General features: G+C 52.2%; 8 protein-coding genes across 8 annotated transcripts; 5 read left to right on the forward strand and 3 right to left on the reverse strand.

The window, feature by feature from the left end:
- Positions 1-3,334: 3,334 nt before the first annotated feature.
- On the reverse strand, positions 3,335-3,553 carry PG994_008773 (uncharacterized protein; the record flags this gene model as incomplete). The annotated part of the gene is made up of 1 exon (XM_066860182.1): positions 3,335-3,553. The coding sequence occupies one exon, from the start codon at positions 3,551-3,553 to the stop codon at positions 3,335-3,337; it is 219 nt and encodes a 72-aa protein (XP_066713771.1).
- Positions 3,554-4,316: 763 nt separating this feature from the next.
- PG994_008774 (uncharacterized protein) lies at positions 4,317-4,944 on the reverse strand (the record flags this gene model as incomplete). Its single annotated transcript, XM_066860183.1, has 2 exons — positions 4,317-4,687; positions 4,833-4,944. The coding sequence occupies 2 exons, from the start codon at positions 4,942-4,944 to the stop codon at positions 4,317-4,319; spliced, it is 483 nt and encodes a 160-aa protein (XP_066713772.1).
- A 483-nt stretch (positions 4,945-5,427) lies between these two features.
- On the forward strand, positions 5,428-6,092 carry PG994_008775 (uncharacterized protein; the record flags this gene model as incomplete). The annotated part of the gene is made up of 4 exons (XM_066860184.1): positions 5,428-5,451; positions 5,523-5,646; positions 5,753-5,973; positions 6,033-6,092. The coding sequence occupies 4 exons, from the start codon at positions 5,428-5,430 to the stop codon at positions 6,090-6,092; spliced, it is 429 nt and encodes a 142-aa protein (XP_066713773.1).
- Positions 6,093-7,509: 1,417 nt separating this feature from the next.
- PG994_008776 (uncharacterized protein) lies at positions 7,510-8,457 on the forward strand (the record flags this gene model as incomplete). Its single annotated transcript, XM_066860185.1, has 2 exons — positions 7,510-7,977; positions 8,038-8,457. The coding sequence occupies 2 exons, from the start codon at positions 7,510-7,512 to the stop codon at positions 8,455-8,457; spliced, it is 888 nt and encodes a 295-aa protein (XP_066713774.1).
- Positions 8,458-9,607: 1,150 nt separating this feature from the next.
- Positions 9,608-10,381, reverse strand: PG994_008777 (IGPD-domain-containing protein; the record flags this gene model as incomplete). Its single annotated transcript, XM_066860186.1, has 2 exons — positions 9,608-10,020; positions 10,108-10,381. The coding sequence occupies 2 exons, from the start codon at positions 10,379-10,381 to the stop codon at positions 9,608-9,610; spliced, it is 687 nt and encodes a 228-aa protein (XP_066713775.1).
- Positions 10,382-10,823: 442 nt separating this feature from the next.
- PG994_008778 (uncharacterized protein) lies at positions 10,824-11,480 on the forward strand (the record flags this gene model as incomplete). Its single annotated transcript, XM_066860187.1, has 2 exons — positions 10,824-11,120; positions 11,190-11,480. The coding sequence occupies 2 exons, from the start codon at positions 10,824-10,826 to the stop codon at positions 11,478-11,480; spliced, it is 588 nt and encodes a 195-aa protein (XP_066713776.1).
- A 2,792-nt stretch (positions 11,481-14,272) lies between these two features.
- Positions 14,273-16,027, forward strand: PG994_008779 (uncharacterized protein; the record flags this gene model as incomplete). Its single annotated transcript, XM_066860188.1, has 2 exons — positions 14,273-14,864; positions 14,934-16,027. The coding sequence occupies 2 exons, from the start codon at positions 14,273-14,275 to the stop codon at positions 16,025-16,027; spliced, it is 1,686 nt and encodes a 561-aa protein (XP_066713777.1).
- A 3,265-nt stretch (positions 16,028-19,292) lies between these two features.
- Positions 19,293-22,329, forward strand: PG994_008780 (uncharacterized protein; the record flags this gene model as incomplete). The annotated part of the gene is made up of 6 exons (XM_066860189.1): positions 19,293-19,493; positions 19,579-19,706; positions 19,790-19,854; positions 19,973-21,108; positions 21,156-21,556; positions 21,612-22,329. The coding sequence occupies 6 exons, from the start codon at positions 19,293-19,295 to the stop codon at positions 22,327-22,329; spliced, it is 2,649 nt and encodes an 882-aa protein (XP_066713778.1).

Consider the following 22,329-nt stretch of genomic DNA (forward strand, 5'->3'; position numbering starts at 1 on the left):
CCCATGGCCCATTGTGGCACTGCCGCATCAGATGCAGCTGCTTGGAACACAGCGTACGTGGCGCTAGATGCAGACTTGTTAGGTACCCTCTGCCTCAAATTGGTCAGAATCAGACAGAGGCCGTCCAGGGTGGAGCGACTGCGGACACCGCCGCACGCTGATGCCGACACTACCGTAGAGGATTGGGGATTGGGTCGTAGGGCATTTCCCACCAGCAGCCTAAGCCTCATCCCACATATATATTATTACCACGTCCCAAAAACCTCGTACTTACGGTACTATAGCAACCTCAATGTAGTTAGTACGCAGGTAGGTTAGGTATATTGAGGTAAGGTCTAGTGGGCTTAGGTAGTATACAGATGCAAGTACCTGCCGCGATACCCCTCCTAGCAGTGCTATGACATGGGATATATCGATTTTACCCTTCGGTGTCTCACTCGGCTCCATGTGGCTGCATATGGCCGCGTATGGACTTCCCCCTACACCACTCTTACTATGGATTTCATCTTCGATCGAAGGATTTGGAGTGCTGGGAGGATCCGCGGCATCAGCCTAGCCGTCATATTTCGATGAAGCTGACGGAAAACATGCAGGAAGAGAAGCGCGACAGCCCGTTAGCTTCGCGACGTTCTTCTTCCCGCTTCGCGCCAACCAACAAGCGCAATAACCTCAAGGTCCTTTCTTGTGTTCCCCAACAGGACTGAAATCCGAATATGAACGGGGCGTCAAAGGCGGGAAGGGAGGAGACGTCAGCCGGGTGCTTGAAGGTTGTACAACCCACCGGCGCCTCCACGTCCGCCCGGCATGGGGGGGGGGAGAGAACCTAATTTGGAACCTTTTTTCAATGTTAGAATGTGAATAGGATTCAAAACACACGGGAAGGTACAGCATGCAATGTGTGAAGGGGGACCCATCCCGACTGGCCATGGGTTTTTGCTACCATGGTATGAAAGCAAGACGTGGGAAAAGATATTGCCTCATTCCACTTATAGACGTGATCAACAGTCGTTGAAAAGGCGGTCGGCCGTTATCACGGGAGACAAAACAGCTCAAATGTTCAGACGCCGCATATACACTCTATGAACTACCGACAGGCCATGAAGACGGACATTTTCCTCCTGCATGAGCTCAAGCAATGTCCAGAGACCCTCTCCACTATTTTGACAACAAACTACCATAGAAATGTCTTGTGGTTGAAGCTATGAAGTCATCTCTGCAATGCAACGATAACCTATACATGGCTTACTTAACTCCGGATGCGAGTCAGTACGTATCGTAGTATGTATGCATATCGTTTATGTGTCATGTGTGTATGCCTAGGCAAAACTTTTCCACAGCTCATCTAAACTGACATGACCGTTTCTCTCGTCCAACCAACCCCTGTATATCAACGGTCACCGATCGAGCTCGACAGTGCACAACACTGCACCTGTGCAACACTGCATGCCAGAGGCGTGTCAAGCATGTGCGATGGGTGGTGCGTGTGCTGTGTTGCTACCCGAAGCCAAGTCGCACGAAAAGAATTGAGTTCTTCCCGATTTCTCGAATGACAGGTCGGCACGGCCCCTGTGAGTGAGGCCAGTATCATAAGATTTGTGAAGATCTCGCGCTGTATGCCTTTTTTCCATCGCGGATCGCTCCGGAACAGGCCATATAGGAGACTGAATATGCCGACATCGTTTGCCGCGCTTGGGAGCAAGAGGAAGATGCTTCTCTCCCTGAAACCAACTGCTCATCTGTCAGGACGGGATCCGACGCCCTCGAACATGCGTGAAATCGCAAGGTGCATGAGATGCTACCATCCATCGGATAACAGTGCAGGGCTGAAAGAGGTGCACTTCATACATATAGTCAGTTTCAGGCCATCGAAAGGTCGCGTAACCCAAAAACTCGAGTAGAAACGGCGGTCATGCCGAGAAGGTCACGCTCGACTTCGAAAGGTGCTGCCTCGGCGCGGCAATAACCCTCACCCGCTTAGGATGAACAGACCTTTGGCCACAATAAAGTCAAGCGGACTCTGGACTCATGTATGATAGATACACTGAAGAGACCCATCATGGTCGGGGTGGCTTCCCTAGCTTTTGAGTACTGGACAGCCGAAAGGAGGACGAAGTACTGGGCAATTCCTTCTTGCTTGGGCAGCATTTGGAGAGGCAACCACAAGACAGCCCAGGGGATTGGTTTCACCAGTAATGCTCCTGAATCCCTTGACGCTACATATAATGACATAAGAATACGTAGATTTTCGTTCAAAAGCGTGGCGAGTCGTGCCAACCCGCCAGTCCGACGAGTGCAAATAGATAGGGGGCCAGAGATTCTTCCGCCACTTACACGGGGGGGATTATACCGCCATATTGACCGAAAGTCCTGAGTTACCCTCAAGGGAGAGCATGACTGGGATATCAAAGAAGGCAAAAGACAGGGTTCGCCCGAAAAGTAGGGTGCCTCATCGCGTGCCGACTGTACTGCAATGAGCGCTGGTAAGAACTGATGGGGAAATGGCAGTATCTGCGGGATTCCGCGATGTACAGTTTCGAATTTGCCTGAAATTTTGTTTGCTCCCTCCAGAGCGCCCAGTATCGGAGACAACCACGACCACTTTGAGGGGAGGAGGCAGAATCAGTCTATCCCGTTCCATCCCATAATCATATGGTCCGCCCTTCTGCTGGCTGGCACATGTCTGCCTTAGATAGCCAGCTGGTATTTGTGTAAGATGATGTAGGCGAGTAGCTCACCGCCACCAATTGCCTGCGGTGTGGTGCCTCTCGTATGGATTTACAGGCAACCAGGAATGTGCAACGCATCGCTCATCAAGGAAGAACTCAACCAGTACAATGATGATGACCATGGATCACCGGTGAATGCCTTGCTGTCAGCTACCAAGTAGGTGCTCCTGCTTTCCGGGGGCCGGGTAGCTCAAACTCGACCGCTTGCAACCAAGATCAGAACCATAGCCATGGCATTGGCTTGGCCATTTGCTGCGCGGCTCGTTTAGTTCCCCCAAGATGACCTGCTGGCAAAGGAGAGGTCATACCGCCCAGGTTACAGCACCAAGCTGGGCGGAAGATATCGGTTGCCTTCGCCTCCCTCGTACACATAGTACTCTTCCGGCTGACCTACCTAGGGGCGATGACGCCGCGAGCGGCTGCCAAGTTGCCTTAGATGAGCCTCACACGACCTCGCGATTATCTCCATTCTCACACCCATCTCCAGTTAGTCGGCGCGGCACATACTAGGAGCAATAACCGCGGTGACCGCTTTAGCTCCGCCGTCGCGACCTAAGCCAGCATGAACAGGAAGCCGGCCCAGACTGCCCTGAGCATTATGTACTTCCCTACTCTTGTCGTCCGACTATACAGAATCTCTGCACCATCGTCTGACACATCTCCAGAGCAGACCCGCCCATCCTAAGGTTCCCATTGATGCCATCATCATCGCCATCGAGGGCAGCGACGCGGAAGCCTAGCTCGACGAAGAAGGTTACGGCGCCTGTCCAGACCAGCAGTTCGCCCACCACACCCAGACCAGTAGTACGGCAATGGTTGGGCATCATTTTGTTTGTGGCTAGCCTCTGCCGCTCCACGCAGGAAAGGGTTCTAAACCCGGTTTAGAGTATTATGGTCCCGGGCGAGGTGGTCGATTAGCCTGCGGATAAGGATGGGTGGCTTCCTCCACTCAACACCATGTGCAGCCTGTTACTATTCACCCATTGTCAGGGGGATGTCGGGCATTGTTTAAGGTGAAGGGATTGCCTGCAGTTAATGGAAGACATGCTTAGGGGCGCATAAGGCTGACAGTAACCAAGCCATTTGCGAGAAGCAGGCGGAGGTTGAACATGGAATGAGGATTCTCCTAAATAGTCTATAACAACAAGGACTGGTTTGCAGGACATAAACATAGGAGTAGATAGATTCTTGGTAACTGCGTATTACTTAGACCCTGTTTCGGGCTGGCTAACATGCAGCGATTTCGACTCAGAACATCATGTGCAGTAGTGCTTGACTTCCCCTAACCTATTGTTCTATTATAATAACTCCCAGGTTACCTGGTCAACAGTTCCCTGACAATAAGGAACATGCCAGCTTTGCTCGCCTGCCGTCTCAAGCCCAGATTGCGAGCCTATATTCTCACCAAGTATAACACGGTAGATCGCCAGAAGAGAGCACCTAGTTTCACAGTATCTTCATGATATTGGTCATGTAGGACCATCTGCGTAATTGCCGCGGACTGCATTTGTATATTATTATTTCTTTGCGGTTGCTTCACTTGATCCTTGACAGAATCTAGCTGGGCATCGCCTGAGGCCGTAGCCGTAATCAGCCAACAAGATACTGCTCGATATCCTTGTCCTCCTCATCATCTTGAAGGTCCTGCAGTCTCTTTTCCTCGGCATCAATCATTTTCTTCAACATGGTTCGCTGTCGCTTGCGAGCCTTCTTGCCCCATTCCGTTGCAGATGCTTGGCCGGTTGCGGCGTCTTCGTCATCGCTGGCGTCGGGTATTTCCTCCTTGACGCCTCGGAGCTCGTTCGGACTGATCTTGCCCTTGTTGCCGTCGCTCTCCTCAACGGCCTTTCCAAACTGCTTCTCCTGGGCCATAGCGCCCAGCTTCATGAGGTAGGGTCGGATGAGAAGATATCCACAGACGATCACGACTACTCTGAGCCACATGATCGTATCCATGCCGTCTATGTGTGTGAGGTAAGTGTTAGCGCAAAATACTGTTCCAAGATGCTCGGAGCAGCGCCGAGTCCCGTATGGTATGTGCAGTAGGCGGGTAGAAGTGTGCCAGTCGTCCTCCCGAGGTCCAGAGGCAGTTCTTGGTTTACTTACCAAACGAAGCTTTGGTGTTGTTAACCAATCGCTGGCCGGCTATCCCGAAGACGCCGAAAAGCTTTTGCACCGAGTCGCCAAGGTGGGCGATGAGGTCTTGTAGTTCGGCCATGATGGTTTATGTGATGCAGGTGGTCGAGTGTTGTAGTTTCGCGCGAATGGCCTGCGAGAGGTGGTTCGTGGTTTTTTGTGAAATATATACAGTAGAATAGAATGAATAGAATAGCGAGAGCAATGCTTTTATGCGTTACATGTGGCAGCAAATGCTAGAGGAGAACCCGACTCTACGATGGCCTCGGAGAAACGTAGTGAACAAACTTCGATCCAATGGGGAACAAAAACAAATACAAAGTTTTATGGCGCATTGGGGACTGCAAGGGCAACTCGATGGCGACTGCCGGAGTGTCCGCGTTTTCGCGTCGTTACCACTCATTGGAACCCCAGACTAGGGGCCCTGTAAATGCCCCCCCACTTCACGTAGCCGCCTAGGACACGCTGCGATAACGCGACTCCAACAAGAGCCCGTGACATCTAGCATCGTCACTTCAACTGCTACTTACTTGCTTAGGTACCCAGATGCGCTGCATTCCCAGACATGGCTGATGAAAATCAAGAGGAGGTCCGTCAAGAAAGCGCACGGGTAGCCATTGGTGCTTGCCAATTCATCTGCTAACCAAGCTCTCTCTACAGCGTCTCAAGCAAGCCTTGTGGTTTGCTGTAGGCAAGATAGCCGACGAGGAGTCTCTGCGCAGAAACCGGAATGTAACTCCTCAATTCATCGGCGCCCTGATGGAATTGGTTTGGACGCAAATTGGTATGCTCATTCTTCCGCCTTTCCCCTGGAGTCAGAGGAGATTATGAGCTTCGCGGCACGCTGCTCACCCTCCACCACACAAAACATTTTCTGACGTTTTCTTCAGAGGCCGTGGCTCAGGACCTGGAGAGTTTCAGTCGTCATGCTGGACGATCAACCATCACGACTGATGACGTGTTGCTGCTCGCGCGTCGGAATGAAGATTTGCATGGGATCATCAAGGACTCCATCGATAAGGAAAAAGCGTCCAAGGCCAAGGCCAAGGCCAGACGACGAGATTCTCTTGTGGCGCAGGAAAACGGCTCAATAGCAGAAAAGCACGTCGATGTCTGTCTATGTATTGGAGGCATCAGGCGTTAGCCGGCATTTTAGCAATGCCCCTATAGGCTTCGGACTGGGAACAGGCCTGCGGCTTCACAATCTACGGTTTTCTGAGAGTTTTCTGAGAGTTTTTCGGTTGAAAGTAAGCGAAAATGCCTTGTGCGCTACCTATTTGCAATTATACTGTTTCATTTGAACGATGAGCCGGTAGCCCAGCCATTCTGTCACCTGGACAAAGCAGAGCCCAGGGTGGATTCCATGATTCAATACGTTTGAGCTTTAGTGTCGCAGTATGTGAAGTCCATCCCCCTATCCAGCGCTCGGGGCCCAGTCCGAATGATGCTCTGCAGACTTAAGGGAGACAGCTTCGAGGCAGGTAGGGCTTTTAAGTAGCTATGCCACCTTACGGAACTCCCGCCAAATAACAACATAAAAGCTTGACTTGTCACTACTCTTGATGGGCTACGCCTGGTGAATTCTAGGGTCTCTATCTGCCCGTTATTCTTCGCAAGGGGTATGGGAGATACGGCATGGCAGTCCAAACCAATAGGTTGGTGTATACTACGAGCTCAGCAGAACCATGACGCAAGTCCCAAGAAGTGACATAACTACTCTAGAGTGCGGCTTGCATTCCAACAACTCAACCAAGTCTAGGTATGTATGTTATCGCCCATCCATCCTCAAGGTCACGCAACCAGATCTAATAAAAAACCTGTCAGTTGAGAGGTTATTGAAGAGGGTTCGATGGTGTACCTACACAGCCCAAAGTGTGGGTGAGCTGAGTGGCTTACGTGCCTGGGGTGGCTTATGTGGCTTAGCCTGCATGGGATTCCAGAGCTGCATGCGGTAGTCAGCATTCTCTGCAGGAGAACATGCACATTATCCGGCATTTGTGCAGAAGTTGGCGCGATTGGGTTGCGGGTGATCCGCCTCAGCCGTCCAAGCCGTTCCAATGCCCGCTGCAGAAAGACCCTTTGCATGCGCCGTGGCGCTTGGCTGGGCGTCTAGGGCGATCGTTGAAACCGGTGGAGAGGGCATACGTCAATGGTGGCGGGGCAGTTTTTTCATCATCGATCACACGCTGGGGACTGGCGACCGCCGGGCTACCTCAAACTGCTCTGTCACCCTGAACGATCGACCTTGTCGGGTGCTAAGGTCTCGGCAATAGTAGGAATCCCTGGTTGGCCAGCCATCACACTTCGCTGGATTCGTCATTGCCTCTTCATGATCTTCCACATTTCAAAGACTAACAGGGTTATTCCGTAAGGCGTTGGAAGCTTAGGAGCGCACTAACGCTACGTCAAGCCTCACTCATCACTCGTCCGTCCATCCGTCCACCACAAACCTGGAAAGGATCGATGTTTGGTTATTGGTCTCACATCTATTAAGGCTTCCCATTTCCCCCACGATATTGCCCACGACTACCCGTTCCAAATTTATCTAAACTTTGTCCACCATCTGTGCTACTCTGCAAACTCGCGCCCGCTCTACATATCATCACCATATAGACAGTTGCTGTCATATTTGCGTGCTGAAGCCACCATGGGAGCCAAAAGTGGAATCGCGCTCAAATCATTGCAGTGGTTTATCCGCGGCATCCAATTCTGCTGTACGGCTTTGATTTTGTCATTATTCAGTTACTTCCTGGCGGCTTTCTCCAACCACAATATCCCCATCCCGACATGGGTCCGTGCTGTTGAGGGCATTTCGGGCGTCGGTGTGTTATACACACTGGCCGGCTTGCTACTCCTGTGCTGCCTCGCTGGACACCCATTCACCTCGTTTCTCGCCATTGTGCTCGATGTCGCCTTCATCGGAGCATTTATCTACGTTGCTGTCGCCAACCGTGGTGGAGCTAGCTCATGCAGCAACTCGCCAAATACACTTTTCGGCAGCGGTGCTACGGGCGACTATCCGAAGAGCCAGAAGGATGGCTTCACGAAGCTGCCTACATTCGGAACTGCGTGCCGAATGCAAACTGCTTGCTTAGCTGTCGCCATCGTTGCGATCGTGAGTTTTCATCAATCAATAGCTATTTAAGTCTGGACATATTGCTAATGGAAAACGCAGGTCTTCTTCATCTTGTCGATCCTGGTCGAAATTGTGCTGGTCCGCCACCGCCGCAAGGAGGCCCGTTTCGGTCCTAGCCCGGCCAACAACTACACCTCTGGTTACGGCAAGCGCGGCAAGTTCATGGGTCTGTTCAAGCGCCGCGGAACTGGTGCCACCCAGGAAGACCCCAATGCTCTTCCTCTGCACGCCACCCCCAACGAGGTGCGCCAGAGCTACAACACCGAGGCGACCGCTGTGGGCCATGAGCCCGCTGGATATCCGAAGCACAACGAAGCCGGCTATGTTGGCCAGCACGAGGGTCACACTGCATACCCGGAGTCTGGGGTGACGGGCAATAACGCCCACCTCAGCCCTCATAACAACCAACCGTTTGCCCCTCAGCACAACAGCAACTTCAGCACTGGCTATGCTCGCTAAGCTATCGCCTGCCCGATGTTAACAATAATATGAAACAAATGAACGTGAAACGGCCGTAAATAAGAGGAATGAAAATTGGTACCCAGTCGTATGTGGATAAGGTGGATGCGTTGGATTAAGGTCGTCGTCAATGGTATCATAAACACCCGGAAATCAACCTATATATAAGCTATACTACGCAGCACTTAATAACTAATTTCGATATTGCCTGTCATTTCATGTGACTATATACATGTTTGTCTGAACAGTCCTCCTGGTCAAGGATCTACTTTCAAGTCGCTGTACTCATCATGAACTAGCTGTCTTTATGAATAGCCCCTTTTCTCCGGAGGCTATCATCTAAACCCCTTGCCAGTCCGCGTAGTCTTGTTCTGCCCACGATGGATAGATAGTTGCTTGCCGATTGATTCAAGTACGCATATAACCAACACGGTCTGACCTACGTTCAAAGAACGCTATCATCTTTTGAAACTAGTAAATGGAGTAAATAATAGCTTCGCCAATTTGAGATTGGGGCCAGGCGCAGAACATCTTTGAACACTTAGAGACAGAGGTTTCATACCCAAAAGTGTATACAGAACACAGATGAAGTGCACTTCAGTTCGTTACTTCAGCTTATGTGTCGACCGGCCGCATTAGTCACCTTCTCTTGAGGGTTATAGCCAATGCTAGTAATATGTAGACCTAGCAGGAGAATGTGGTGGGAGTATGACACTCACACTCGAAGCTTCTAGAATGGAAGGGTTTAGTACCTTAGTGGCAATGAAAGTTGCCTATATCTCAAGGACGGTCTATTTATTCTCGTTAACGTATTTCGTCGTGTCTGCATAAGTACAGGCCGCTTTTCTCTTTAGCCCAGGTGGTGTACACGGAGAAATCCCTCGTCCGTACGCCCCGTATCCCCGTGTGGGCTCAAGATGCCACTCGCCAGAGCATCGCTTCTGGGACATAAATCTAGATTTAGCCTGGTCGCTTGGTACAACACTCTTACCAGACCAGTCTCTCCTTTCTTCCCTTTATCATGGCGCTATTATAGCCAGTTTTTCACGGCGTTCTGCACCCCTGAGTAGTGGGAATTTTTCAATTCCACCACTTTGACGGGCTTATCCTTGCCACCGGGCTTCGATGTTCCGCCATCCGAAGAGTCCTCCTAGGCGCTCAAGGTCCCCTTGGTGCTGGGCACCTCGCCCTCCTTGCCCGCGACGCGGCTGGTGGCCACGCGCACGGCGACGGCCAGGGCCTTGAAGGCGCTCTCGGCGCGGTGGTGGTCGTTGAAGCCGCGGAGGCAGTCGACGTGCAGGGTGATGCGGGCGCCCTGGGCGAAGGACTGCAGGCAGTGGGGGATCATCTCGCAGCTGAGGTCGCCGATCTTCTCGCGCTTGAGGCCCAGCTCGACGACGCTGTAGGGGCGGTTCGATAGGTCGACCACGGCGCGGCTGAGCGCCTCGTCTAGGGGTGCGTAAGCCGAGCCGAAGCGCGCGAGGCCCGTGGCGGAGCCTAGCGCTTGCGCAAAGGCGTAGCCTAGGGCTATGCAGACGTCCTCGGCCGTGTGGTGGTCGTCGACTGTTTCGTAGGAAAGCGAGAGGCGGGCAAATGGTCAGCGAGTCCGTGGCGGCGGATGAAACAACCCAAGAGAGGGGGGCAACATACTGTGAAGGTCGCCTTTGCAGGCCAGCGCTAAACTCCAGCCAGCATGTTTGGCAAGGGCATGAAGCATATGATCTAAGAAGCCAATGCCAGTGTTGACGCTGATGGTTTGCGATTTGCTGGCCTGGCTCGCATCCCCTTCAATGGAAGCCGCCAAACTCGAGTCTGTCTCCGGAGGGAAGTCCCCCCCATCGAGGTTGATGGCCATTTGGATCTTGGTCTCGTTGGTATCACGGGCCAGCGCCGCCCAGCGCGGCTTCACTGTATCCGATCCCATATTTAGAAGTTTAAGTCGAAACGATAATTATAAACCAAGTAATACAGTCAGTGGGCTTATTAGGTAAATATCTCGAGGTCTGTCTTGGGTGTATCAACATCGAGTACGGATGAGTGACATGGATGAATCGGGGTTATGACGCTTGTGAACTCAAATTTCTTGAGTGCGATTTCGGTTGGCTGTTAGCAATCCCTCAATTCCCATTCCCCACGCTAGCTGGGCAGTTACCACCCCTGCCGCCTGCGCGCCATGCACTCCGTAGGGGAAAGAGCTCAGGTCATGCCCCGCTAAAAAGGGAAAGAAAAAAGTCTTATCGTACCGAGTACAAAGAGCGATAACGAACTGGTTAGAATAATTTTCCAACGACTTTGTTGGACTCTGTTGCGACCGTCATCGTCAATCCACGAGTGTCAAATCTCGAGATCGCATTACATCCCTCACAATGCCGCCTTCAAGGACGAAAACCATCAAGAACAAGCATGCCGCCAATGGGTCTGGCATCAGCGGCAGCAAAGCCACCAGGGCTGGGCCGATGGATGGAATAGTCAAGAACAAAAAGGGTCCCCCGCCATCGTCGAAACCGTCCAACTCCAAGGCAATTGCGGCAATACTCAAGAAGAGAAGGAAGAAGACTTATTCGGAAAAGGAGTTGGATATTCCCAAGCTGAACATGATTACGCCCGTTGGTGTGGAGAAGCCGAAAGGCAAGAAGAAGGGCAAGGTGTTTGTCGATGACCCAGTAAGTCTACCCATCCACGCCATCCAGACTTCGCTTCATGGGACCAGTCACTAACGGCAAGCTTTGTAGGAGAGTATGACCACGATTCTTGCCATGGTGCAAGCCGACAAGGAGGGCGAGATTGAGTCCAAGATGATCAAGGCCCGCCAGATGGAAGAAATCCGCGAGGCTAGGCGGGTAGAGGCCGAGAAGAAGGAAGGGGAGAAGAAGGCCACGCTGGACGAAACCAAGGATTCGCTACGCAAGAAGAGGAAGCGAGGCGGCAAGCCCACTGCCGACGAAGATCTTGACGTAAAAGATACCTTGTTGACAGGCAGCAATGCGGTCAAGGCGAAGAAGAAGCGTGTTTCATTTGCTTAAAAAGTTGTTGTTGACTCTGCATGGGAGGCGTATCGGCGTTGTTCTTCTCGAAATCCCCAACACGGAGGCACAAAAGGAGTGCCATATTCTACTGATATTCACCAACCAATCAAGATACCCTGCTGAGGCGTGCCACAAGAGCAGCTTTTCTGAGCGGCAGTCCGCTGCTACCCAGGCGTGATTCTTATGCATTCCTGACTGATACTCTGCCCGAAGTTGGCAGAATTGTGGTGGCGTATGCTGGAGCTAAGGTTGATGAGGGCACGTATGCTAAACCAATGGAACGCCGTGTACACTGTCGTGCTCTTGTCAGCGCCCAGGAATCATCCGAGAAGGAACATAATCAACATGACGACCCGCGAAAGAAAGCTACTACGAAGTGTTGATGGGCAATATATATAAACAAAACCTGGCTGTATACTCCGTGGTTGCGAGCGCCTGGGCTGGCTGGATAAGGTAGCCACTTTCCATCAACTCAGACAGACGGAAAGTATGGGCTCGGCTATCCAAGCTTGGACAGCTTTAGGCCATGGGGCTCAATGTTCTGAATGCTGGAGGCACCTCGTGGCTTGCGGGCCAGCTGGGGACTGGTACTATTAGCTGCGTTTTAAAGAACTGGACATCAGTGATAGTACAATGAGGAGTAGCACGCCGGCTACCACATGGTTGACCTCGACCAACGTTGGCTACAGATCGGAAGGACCTGCTGGTTACATCAGCAACATGCAGAATCTCCATATTTGGCTCCGACGGGGGCCGGATCGAATACACTGAGATTTATTCATTGTGCGTATGTAAATAGAATGACCATCGAATCACAACTACAGTACGGCGTCAGGGACATGCATGAGCACGGTGGTCAAAATTAATTGGTTCTTGCTCACATATCAGCTGTTGCTGGAAATAGGACTGGAAGATGATATGGGTCACTGCTTCAGGGAGGGCTAGAAATGCAGGACGTACATACATACAAATTTAGCCCGGGCCCGGCGCCCCGAAAATGGGGCTGACTGCTTTGAGATGAAAAACCCCTAGAATCAAGGGCGGGGATTGCTCCAGCGCTCGTCCTCTTGGCAACTCTCTTTCAATTTCCAATTGGTATCAGTGAGCCATGCACGGCAGATAGCTGGTGCAGTGACGGCTTTCGAGACAATTTTACGATCCTATTCCCATGTTCCCGTGTCGATCATGACGTACGGTAGAGTTCGGCGATTAGTTCGAAGGCATGCATTTTTTCCCATGGAAATGAGGCTCAGCGATCACATCCCAAATCGAGATCAGCAATGGCAGGGCATTGCCTGTCGTAGACGAACTGTCCAACGTTGGTTACCGGTCAACGACAACGACAATAGCAGTGTACAGCGCAGCAATGTCGTATATCTTCCTCTACATACTTCCCAGGACTCACGATAATGATACCGTACAGAATGTATTCGAACTCTGTATCAACTCCAAATCAATCAGTCAGTCAGTCAGTCAGCGGGTGCACCCGCTGCTGTGTTCCTGCATTGGCGCGGCCAACACGAGGAGAAATGCATGCTATTCTAAACATGATACGAACCGCCGGTGCAACAGCCATCTACTAATAGACTGGCGTCGAGCTAAATTGCACAAATCCTCGTGCCTGGTAACCTAAGCCTGCATCTTCTGTTTTCGTTCCTTGTACGGAGTCCTTTCTAAAGTAATCCACCGATTGGTGGTACCCTGTTAGGGCCCCCAGTCCTCACGCTATGATACGATCCCGGCTACGAGCCCATGATCGTTATCCTTCCTCACTGCTCACTTCCACTTCCAACTCCACCGTCCACGAAACATACGGTACGTGTACATACACACAACACGGTACGGAGTACAAGCACGCCATGCCCCGTCTGTCACTTTTCACTGCCTGCCTGCTGCGGCTGTGTCGCACCTAGCGGGCCTCATGTCGTGGATCAGTATCGAGGCGATGATATACAACCAGTGGGCTATCCAGTAGGCACACCTCGCACATGAACAGTTGATGAATGCTTCGAGTTGAGAACTTGAAAGCCAAACAAAACACAGGACAGGGTGGGAGCTCAGTTTGCTCAGATCCCTTGTTTTTAGTGACCAATGGAATGGGCCTATCTCTGTTCCGTTTAATGTTGTTCTCTTCGCCAGAAGTCTTGGCCGGGTGCCTGCGCGTCGGCGGTGATTGGCCAGCCTAGAGGCCAATTCCCTGTTCGAAATCTCAAGCGAAATTGGGAAGATGGTTGCGATGCCCACCTTGATTGACCCATGGCCGGCGCTCTCGTGGAGAAAAGCCTCGCTCATTTTAATTACAGATAGTAGGAGTAGTAGGGTAGTAGGCCGGAATCATTCTCACACATATTATCAAAGAGATCGGAGCCCCAAGTTGCATCGTTGCTGTTGAAGCTCTCTTTTCCCCCTTCTTCCCTTCGTTCCGGTTCTTGTCCGCCGTCCATTCGTTCAAAGTGGTGACAGAGTCTCCGCGCGCCCGCCCTTACATCCCCTAACCCCTAGGTTACAGAAGCCTGACCAGAGTTGTGGATTGAGAAAGAAAGAAGAAGAGAAGGTCTGGAAAGTCATCCGAGTCGCGATCCGAGGATTCAAAAGAAAGGAGGGTTGATACCATTATGGAAGTCCGCGCAGTCCGATCGACATCTTCTTAGCGCATCGTCCCAGCCAAACACACTCTCCAAAGGAGGACCCAGCGAGTCAGCCAGCTCAGACTGCGCACCCGCTAGAAAATCCAGAACACTCATTCACTGGTGTCTCGTATTCCCATATTTCCACCGCCACAGAGCGCGATGACCGAATCAGTCTCGGGGTCTTCACTCCTTCAGGCCCGGGGCGACACTCATTCTACTTCACACGACCACTCGCACAACCACCACATTCGTTCCAACCACCAGAGACTACACCACCAACACCAACAACTGCACCAACATCTGGAGAAGAAGGAAGACCCCTCAGCGCCAGCGGAGGATTCGTCGGTTGTTCACATCGTTCAAACAGTCGACGTTATCGCGGTTATTGATGGCTCTGGTGCGACCGTCAGCCTTAAGACTGCTGCTGTCATCCCTCCTCCGCCAACCAACTCTGCTGCCCCTCCGGACGGACTTTCAGCGCTTCCTGACCACAAGGTAGCCATCGCTGCAGCCACCAACGATGCTACATCTGATTCGTCTTATACCATCATCCCGACGACAACACCGTCGGTAGAGCCAGATACTTCGGCGTCGCTCTCCATGTCACCTTCGTTTCCCACTGTTGAATCTTATGCTAAGATCACGTCCACTCCTTTACCTTCGGGCTCTGCGTCGGGGTCCTTCCCATCGTTTTCCGGTGTGACAAAAAATACCACCAGCACCAACACCAACACCACCCCATCTACACAACGTGAGTGCATTCCCACCGCATCCTCGTGCAAATTCGTGACCCAAGCCACATGTATCTAACTCACTGTAGCCATAATTTCTTCCTCGCCGTCGCCATCGCCGTCGCCGTCGCCGTCGCCGACGTCAGTCTTTAGCAATGGCACGGTGACTTTGAAGCCATTTCTTGAAACAAATCTTACCACTTCTACGCTTCCTAACTCGTCTGGTACTGTTTTGTTCAATGCTTCGTTTACAACAACTCTTCAGTCTTCCGATTATGTAACAACTTCAATTGCCCCATCAAGCGTTGCATCATTCTCCGCGGATGCGACGCCAACCAGCAGCGACGATGGTGGTTTCGTCGGCGTCTTTGACGGGGCTGGGGGCGATCACCCCACTGCCGAATCCGCACCTTCCCCTTCGGCGAGTGTGACTTCATCGAATGGTGCTGGCTCGGGATCTTCCGATTCTGGCAGCACGCCGACGCCGCCTGGGACTGTCGTAGGAAGCGTCATCGGCAGTGTTGCTGGCGTTGCCTTCTTGCTGGTTATTGCTCTGATGCTTTTGAGGTGGAAGAAACGCCAGAACGCTCTCAAGCTGAGAGACAGCAGCAAAGGCCCCGGTGGACTGATAACGGGTGCGACCGTGGCCGGCAGTAAGGACAACCCGTTTGCTGATCCTCCGCGGCCGGCAACCGCCAATACTGCCATGAGTCAGCGACGGACCGCTCCGTTTGCCATTCCTGCTGCTCTTGCCAACCTGACCGGGAGCCAAAAGCGTTATTCCGACCGTACCGATGCAGCCTCTGTCGAGGGCGGCGAAAAGGGGTTCCAGAAGGTTTCAGGCAGAAAACTTCCCTCTGTTTTGCACTACGGCGGCGATGGATATTCGGAACCTTCCAACCGCGACACTGTCATGAGTGACCATTCATACTATAGAGATTCGATAGGTGTCTTTGGTGGACCTGGCATGCCCAGATTGGCCTTGGGCTCTCCCATGCGGCCCGAAAGCGGCGTTCCCGTATTCCACGAGGGACCAGCCCGGAAGGCGCAGACGGAAACGGGACATTTCAGTCCGACAAACTTGGAGCCGCCGGGTCGAGATCCGCTCGGACGCTCGCACCCGTCACAAGACGGTTCCAATCGAACCCATGGCTCAGCCTCGAGATTTACGGAGGAAATCTGAGGGCCTTTTTTCTGGCCCAACCCCCTTCTTGACTTACCGTGTTTTATACCTTTTTCGACTTTTAGCTGATACCACTTGGCTTACTTTACTGTCCATGGTGTCGATCGATATGCGCAGCAGCATCGGGTTCGGCGTTCTTAATGTTTGAATATTTAGTGAAGAATCATGAGAGAATTAGCGATCCGCTGCTGTCTGGCGCAGTTGCGTACGTCCCCGACTGCGGGCAGGAAATCTCTTTGTACATAGCCATCCGCGGTATATGGAAGACCAGATGCGTTTCGCAGGCACATGAATCGCTGGTGCCTACGATCTCCATAGTCTAAAGCATAATGATCCCTAATCTACAAGAGGCGAACCAACCAGCTGTATTGAAAACCTGTAGTGACATTTGTATCTATGCAAGAGATGAGATATCATTAATTCCGCCACAAGGAATCACCTAGTTTCGGTTCGCATTGTGCTTGTCAATGGTTCCCGTCGCGATGCGGCCCAAGGCTGTCAACCTCCGAAGCTCGGATTCTATGTATTTCGAGACGATTATGAAACGTGCATGGGCAGCGTGAACCGTCCCAGAACCCACACCACACAACACGCTCAGGCGTAAGATGACAAATTGCGGACTGCATGGCTTTCCAACTGCCACTTGACTTATCGATTATGAGTTTTCTTCTCTATATATATAAGAAGCGCGGTGTTTCTCGCAACCTCTCTCTCAGGCTACACTTGTATGGGTGGGGGCACGCATAGGGCTAGCTAGGTATCTTGTGTAAGTGTCTACCTGCGGCATCCCTTAGAATACAAGGTAACACGCAAACGAGGTCGGATGAAGCCGGCTAGTGGAGGCAGTCACACGAGACTGGGGCAAGCTTTAACCTTATATTGATTCCAAAACACAGAACTGGGATATTGGCGAACGATTTGTGAGCATTTTGGTGTGGAATTCAAGTGCCGGGTGGTAAGTATTACTATTACTATTACTATGTCGACATGGTATGTAGCTGTAGATTACACGAGGGGGCCAGTATGAGTCGTAAGTACATATGTATGTATATTCATCCCAACTCACGCCTAGTCAATGACGAGACTCTGATCTCAAATCGATCATCGATGCTAGCAAAATGACAGTCTGGATTCTGGAAGAGAAAAAGAGAGGAGATAGGAATGTTCAGATGATCGGAATCTCCGTTTCTGTCCCAGTTCCTGACTGGCTCTCTCAGCTCTGTCTCCTCTACCAGCACTCTCCTATTCGACAAGGCAAAAGGAGTGGTGGGTGGGGGTCCTCTATTAGTTTACAGTAGTATTCACGGATAGAGTATGTAGTAACAAGGACCCCTACTAGAGAGAAGAATCAAGGCAGTGCTGGATTGACTGCTGCCTGAGACAACCGAAATCCGGGCTTGGCACCAAAGTGCCGACTTGCCGTGGAACGAACGGCCTGCGCAGACCTCCAGTTTTGACCATGACTTATTGCGAATTTGCATGACAAAGTCCCAAAGATCTCTCTTGCAAGTATGCCGACATGACGCAGGGCATGAGGTAACATGCATACAAGATGAAGGAGAGAGAGACGGAAAGAAGGAGGAAAGAAACATGGCAGAGCGTTGAGGGGGAGCTGTGTCGTGACGCAATACCGCAGGGTATGGTTAATAATGAACATCCCTATCCTTTACGTGTACGCTACATATGTAGCGAGGAGCGACGCCGGGGTCCAGGGAAAGGATCCCGAGACAGAGTCGCTTGGATGCGCTGGAGTACAAGGAGGGTATTGTACTGAGGTTGCATCTCCAACGATACGCGAATCGCTTAGAGTCGTACCCGTTGGGATAGTGAGATATCAGAATGCGCTGTTGGATGATTAAAACAAACCGCTGGGTGCCCTTCATCATCGATTCACACTCCTGCGGTGTACCATAAGCTTCATACCTTACGACTATATATATATTTCTAATTGATCAGATTTGATGGCCACACACGGGCAGGTGGCTCGCCCTGTGTCCATCGTATCCGCATCAATGGGCTCCTCGCTCGTGGCATTACGTTTGATCGGGGTCAAGGAGGGTCTCCAGGGCCCCGAGCGAGTCCAGGTTTGGCTTACGAATCAGCAAGTGAACAAAAATGTCTCTCGGGAGGCAGCCCAACCAGAGTCGGCCGCATGTACCTACTCCCAAGGTGATTGATGTATGTAAAGAAGGTTACGTTGCATATCCCTCATCTCTCTCATACTTCATATTAGGCGCTTCACCACGACGGCAAGTGCGAGTGAGGATATCCATGTAGGGGTCTTGAGGCCCTTGAGCACGGGATCAGAAACGTTGGAATAACAAAGCCTGACTCTGATAGCCGTTACTGTCTCGCATGCTTTTTAGTGCAATCTAGGTGATTTCTAGTGGCGGCTCGCTGGACAGGAATGAATGAATAAGAGCCCAAGTCTAACGGAAAAGGGACCCCACGCGAACACGCGAGTCGCCAGCGGGGATAACTTAAAAAAGGAAGAGGTACATGGTCGCTGCAGGCGCAACGGGTGCGCTGGACTGGAGCCTGGCTGGGGGTCTTGACGAAGGCTCTGGACGGCGTTAAGAATCAAATGCGTACTGCACTGCACAGCATCTTGAGACTGGAGCTTCTTAGCCCCCGCTTCCCCCCTCCCCCCCTTCTGGCCCCCTACCCCTACCAAGACCCAAGTACGGCGAATAGCGCGTTGCAGCTTGTTTTAGCTGTCGCTTCTTCGACCATTGAATCTCGAGCGTCAGCCCACCCCCCACCGACTCACAACCTGGGAGAGCCTTCCTGGGAGGGACTGGCAGGTATTTGATTGTCAATTGAACATCCGTGCCTCCGAACCCCGGGGATCCTTCCTGCGCCTACGACAACCTACAATTGCACCGCTACATCTCCTGCTGTTCTGTCTGAACCTGAACCTGGATTTTGACTGGACTCTCTCTTGGAGACTGCGACTGCCTGACTAACCTCCTACCGACTTTTCTTTGCTTCGTTTGATTATCACAACCCGAGGAACCTAGTATATACCCTATATGTCGGGCTAGTTCCAAGTGTTCCATATTCCCACCATGACAGGCACCCATTTTACTTCCTAAGCATTGTTAACCTACCATCTACCGTGCCGCCACTTTCGTAGCTAGTCTGGACGGCACCTTACCATTATTTTGCAACCGTCGACGCCTTTATTTCACGATCCAGACGACGACAAGTATATATCGCGAACACCCAGCCACTCAGCCCGTCCCACAGCTAGAACCTAGCGATGATGGATCACCTACGAGTCGATCCGGGGGGTTTCCACGTCCATGGAATGACCCCTCCGCAATTGGCGAACCAGCCGCCCCAGATATTCGGAACTTACCTCCATGACGGCATGCCGGTGATGCCGCCCGACCTGCAGATGGGCTTCGACCCGAGCTCGCTCATGGGCGACGAGAACGAGGCCAAGAGGAGGAGGATCGCAAGAGTAAGCTTGCGCTGTCCCCTACATTTGCGCCTTCGGGGTGCAATCTGCGGTACGTCGGGGAGCTGACACCGATAATCGTACATAGGCTTGCGACATGTGCAGGAAGAAGAAGATCAAGTGCGATGGGAAGCTGCCGGCATGCACACACTGCATCAACTACAAGACGGATTGCGTCTTCACCCAAGTCGAGAAGAAGAGGAACCCGCCCAAAGGGTAAGTATCTCATCTCAACTTGCTGGCTGCAAGCAAACCACAGCTGCCCGCTCGGATTTGCGCTTACACTTTTTACCTCGCAGCGCAAAGTATATCGAAGGCCTGGAGAACCGGCTGGGTCGTATGGAAAGCCTGTTGAGACTATCGGGTAAGTTGCCTGTTCTCGGTGTTCAGCTACATTGCCTTGTGCGACCAAGCCACCGCGTGGTGTCACCCACACGTCATACATGGTTTTTTGTAAGAGCTGACAAATGTTATACTTCTAGGCTTGCTTGGTGAGGACGACGAGGCAACGGATCTAGGCACTCTGGAGAAGCGCCTCGCGGAAAAGGCACAGCAGTCGCGACAAGCTTCACAGGCTGCACAGTCAAATCCCACTTCACCGTCGCAAGCAACTTCTGGGCAAAATGATGCTGCATCAACCCCTCAGAGCTCCCTGACGTCACCTGAACCCATGAGAGAGGATGACAGGAGGAGGCCTTCTATTGCACCCTCTGAAAAGCAAAAGGAGAAAGAGAAGGAGCCTGAGAAGAAGAAGGGCGACGAAGTGGAAGCTCTGTCCGAGTTGATGTGCTCTCTAGTCACTAACCAATCAGGCGAGACGAGATATATTGGCTCGTCATCAGGGTTCTCAATCTTCTCACCAAAGGGTATCCAGTGGGTGAACGAGAAGACGGGAGACAACTCCTTTTCCGAGATGATCTCGGAAGTTTCCATTGACGATCACAAATGGAATCACTGGAAGCCGGAGATTTTTAGTGACTTGTTCCACCGGAGAGTCTTCCGGCCCCTGCCACCCAAGCCCGAGGCCCTATCCCTGCTCAAGGACTATTTCGAGAACTTCAATTGCATGTTCCCGCTATTTCACCAACCTACGTTCATGCATCTGGTAGAGCGGCAATACTCAAATGACCCTTACGAAGGCTCTGGCTGGTGGGCGAGTCTGAATGTCGCTTTGGCAACGGCACATCGTCTCCGCGTCATGAGCAAGCTGGTGCCGGAAGAGGAGGACAGCAAAGCATGGGCATACATGAAGAACGCCATGGCGGTCTTCCCGGAGCTTACGATGCGCAACACGGATCTACTCAGTGTCCAAGCCTTATGTGGGATGGCTTCCTTCATGCAAGGAACACCGAATCCGCAGCCTTCTTTCCTCCTCATTGCGGCAGCAATTAGACTGGCCCACACCATCGGCTTACACAAACGTGGCAGCGGCTTCAATCTGAACCCAGTCGAAATCGAGCAGAGGAAACGAGTGTTCTGGATCGCCTACATGCTGGACAAGGACCTATGTTTGCGCTCGGGACGCCCACCAGCTCAGGACGACGATGACATGAACGTGGAACTCCCGGACGCAGACCCAGAGGACAACATTGGCAACATCCCCTGGCTGATGGAAAGGGCAAGATGAACTTGTTCCGAGTCATGTGCGAACTAACAACTATCGAGAGTCGCGTATACAAACGTTTGTACTCGGTCAAGGCACAGAAGTTGTCAGAGGGCGAGCTGTTGCAAACTATCGGTGAGCTCGACAAGGAACTGGAGGACTGGAAAGACAACATCCCCATCGACTTCCGCCCCGAGCACGACATCAAAGCTTCGCACACACCGCTCATACTGCATATAGTGATGCTGCATTTCTCCTACTACAACTGTATGACGACGATTCACCGCATGTCGGTCCACCGAGGCTATTGGACAAACCGCCTATCGAACTACGCGATTCAGGGACTCAACACAAAACCGCTCAACCCTAGGGTATTTTCATCGGCTGCTCTATGTGCGTCTGCGGCAAGAGCCAGCATCTCGCTTCTCAAATATGTCCCGCAAGGCGACTATCAAGTCGTATGGTGAGTCAGGTTGCTCCTACCCAGGTCCATTGTTTCCATCTGCTAACTATACCAGGCTCGTTATATACTTCCCAGTCACCGCTCTAGTCACCCTGTTTGGGAATATCCTGCAGAACCCTCTGGATCCGCGCGCAAGGTCGGACGCCAAGCTCATGAACATGGTGGTGACTTTCTTATCCACCTTGGGCCACGAAGCAGAGACCGGCGGTGTCCACCGCATGCTCGGTGTTTGCTCGGAATTTGAGCGCATAGCCAAGGTGGTGATTGACAAGATGGAAAAGGAGGGGCCAGCGCGGCGGAAGAGAAAGAGCCATGATCCGGCTCGGCCCAATCCCAGCAATAACGCGCAAGCCACCACTACGCCGCGGCCACCATCATCTGCAGCGACCCCGAAATCGCACTTTAATCAGGGATATGGACAGTCGTCTCCCGGTACTTTCTCGACCGGCAACCAGTACAGTCCTATGAACACTGCTGCGTCTTCGAACGGCCAGGCACCGCGGGATGGGCAGGATGGCTGGCCTCAGGACTATCCTAGTACAGGCCCGATTTACGACACGCCCGACTTCAACAATTTTGCGGAGTTAACTGGGTTTGGACAGGCACTCCCTTCGCCACCAATGCAAAACCCCGTAGGCGGCTTCCAGCCCCTGCTGCCTCAAGACCTTTGGCAATTGCCAACCGCCCTGGATTGGGAATGGGCCGAGATCAGCGGCGGCGTCCTGCCTGGCTTCGAGAATGGTGCCGTAGGCCACCACCCCGGACAGCAATGA

This window comes from Apiospora phragmitis, assembly GCF_038363925.1.
Source record: "Apiospora phragmitis strain CBS 135458 chromosome Unknown utg000008l:1.0-3514335.0:1.0-3519231.0, whole genome shotgun sequence".
In the NCBI taxonomy this organism is placed as follows: Eukaryota; Fungi; Ascomycota; class Sordariomycetes; order Amphisphaeriales; family Apiosporaceae; genus Apiospora; species Apiospora phragmitis.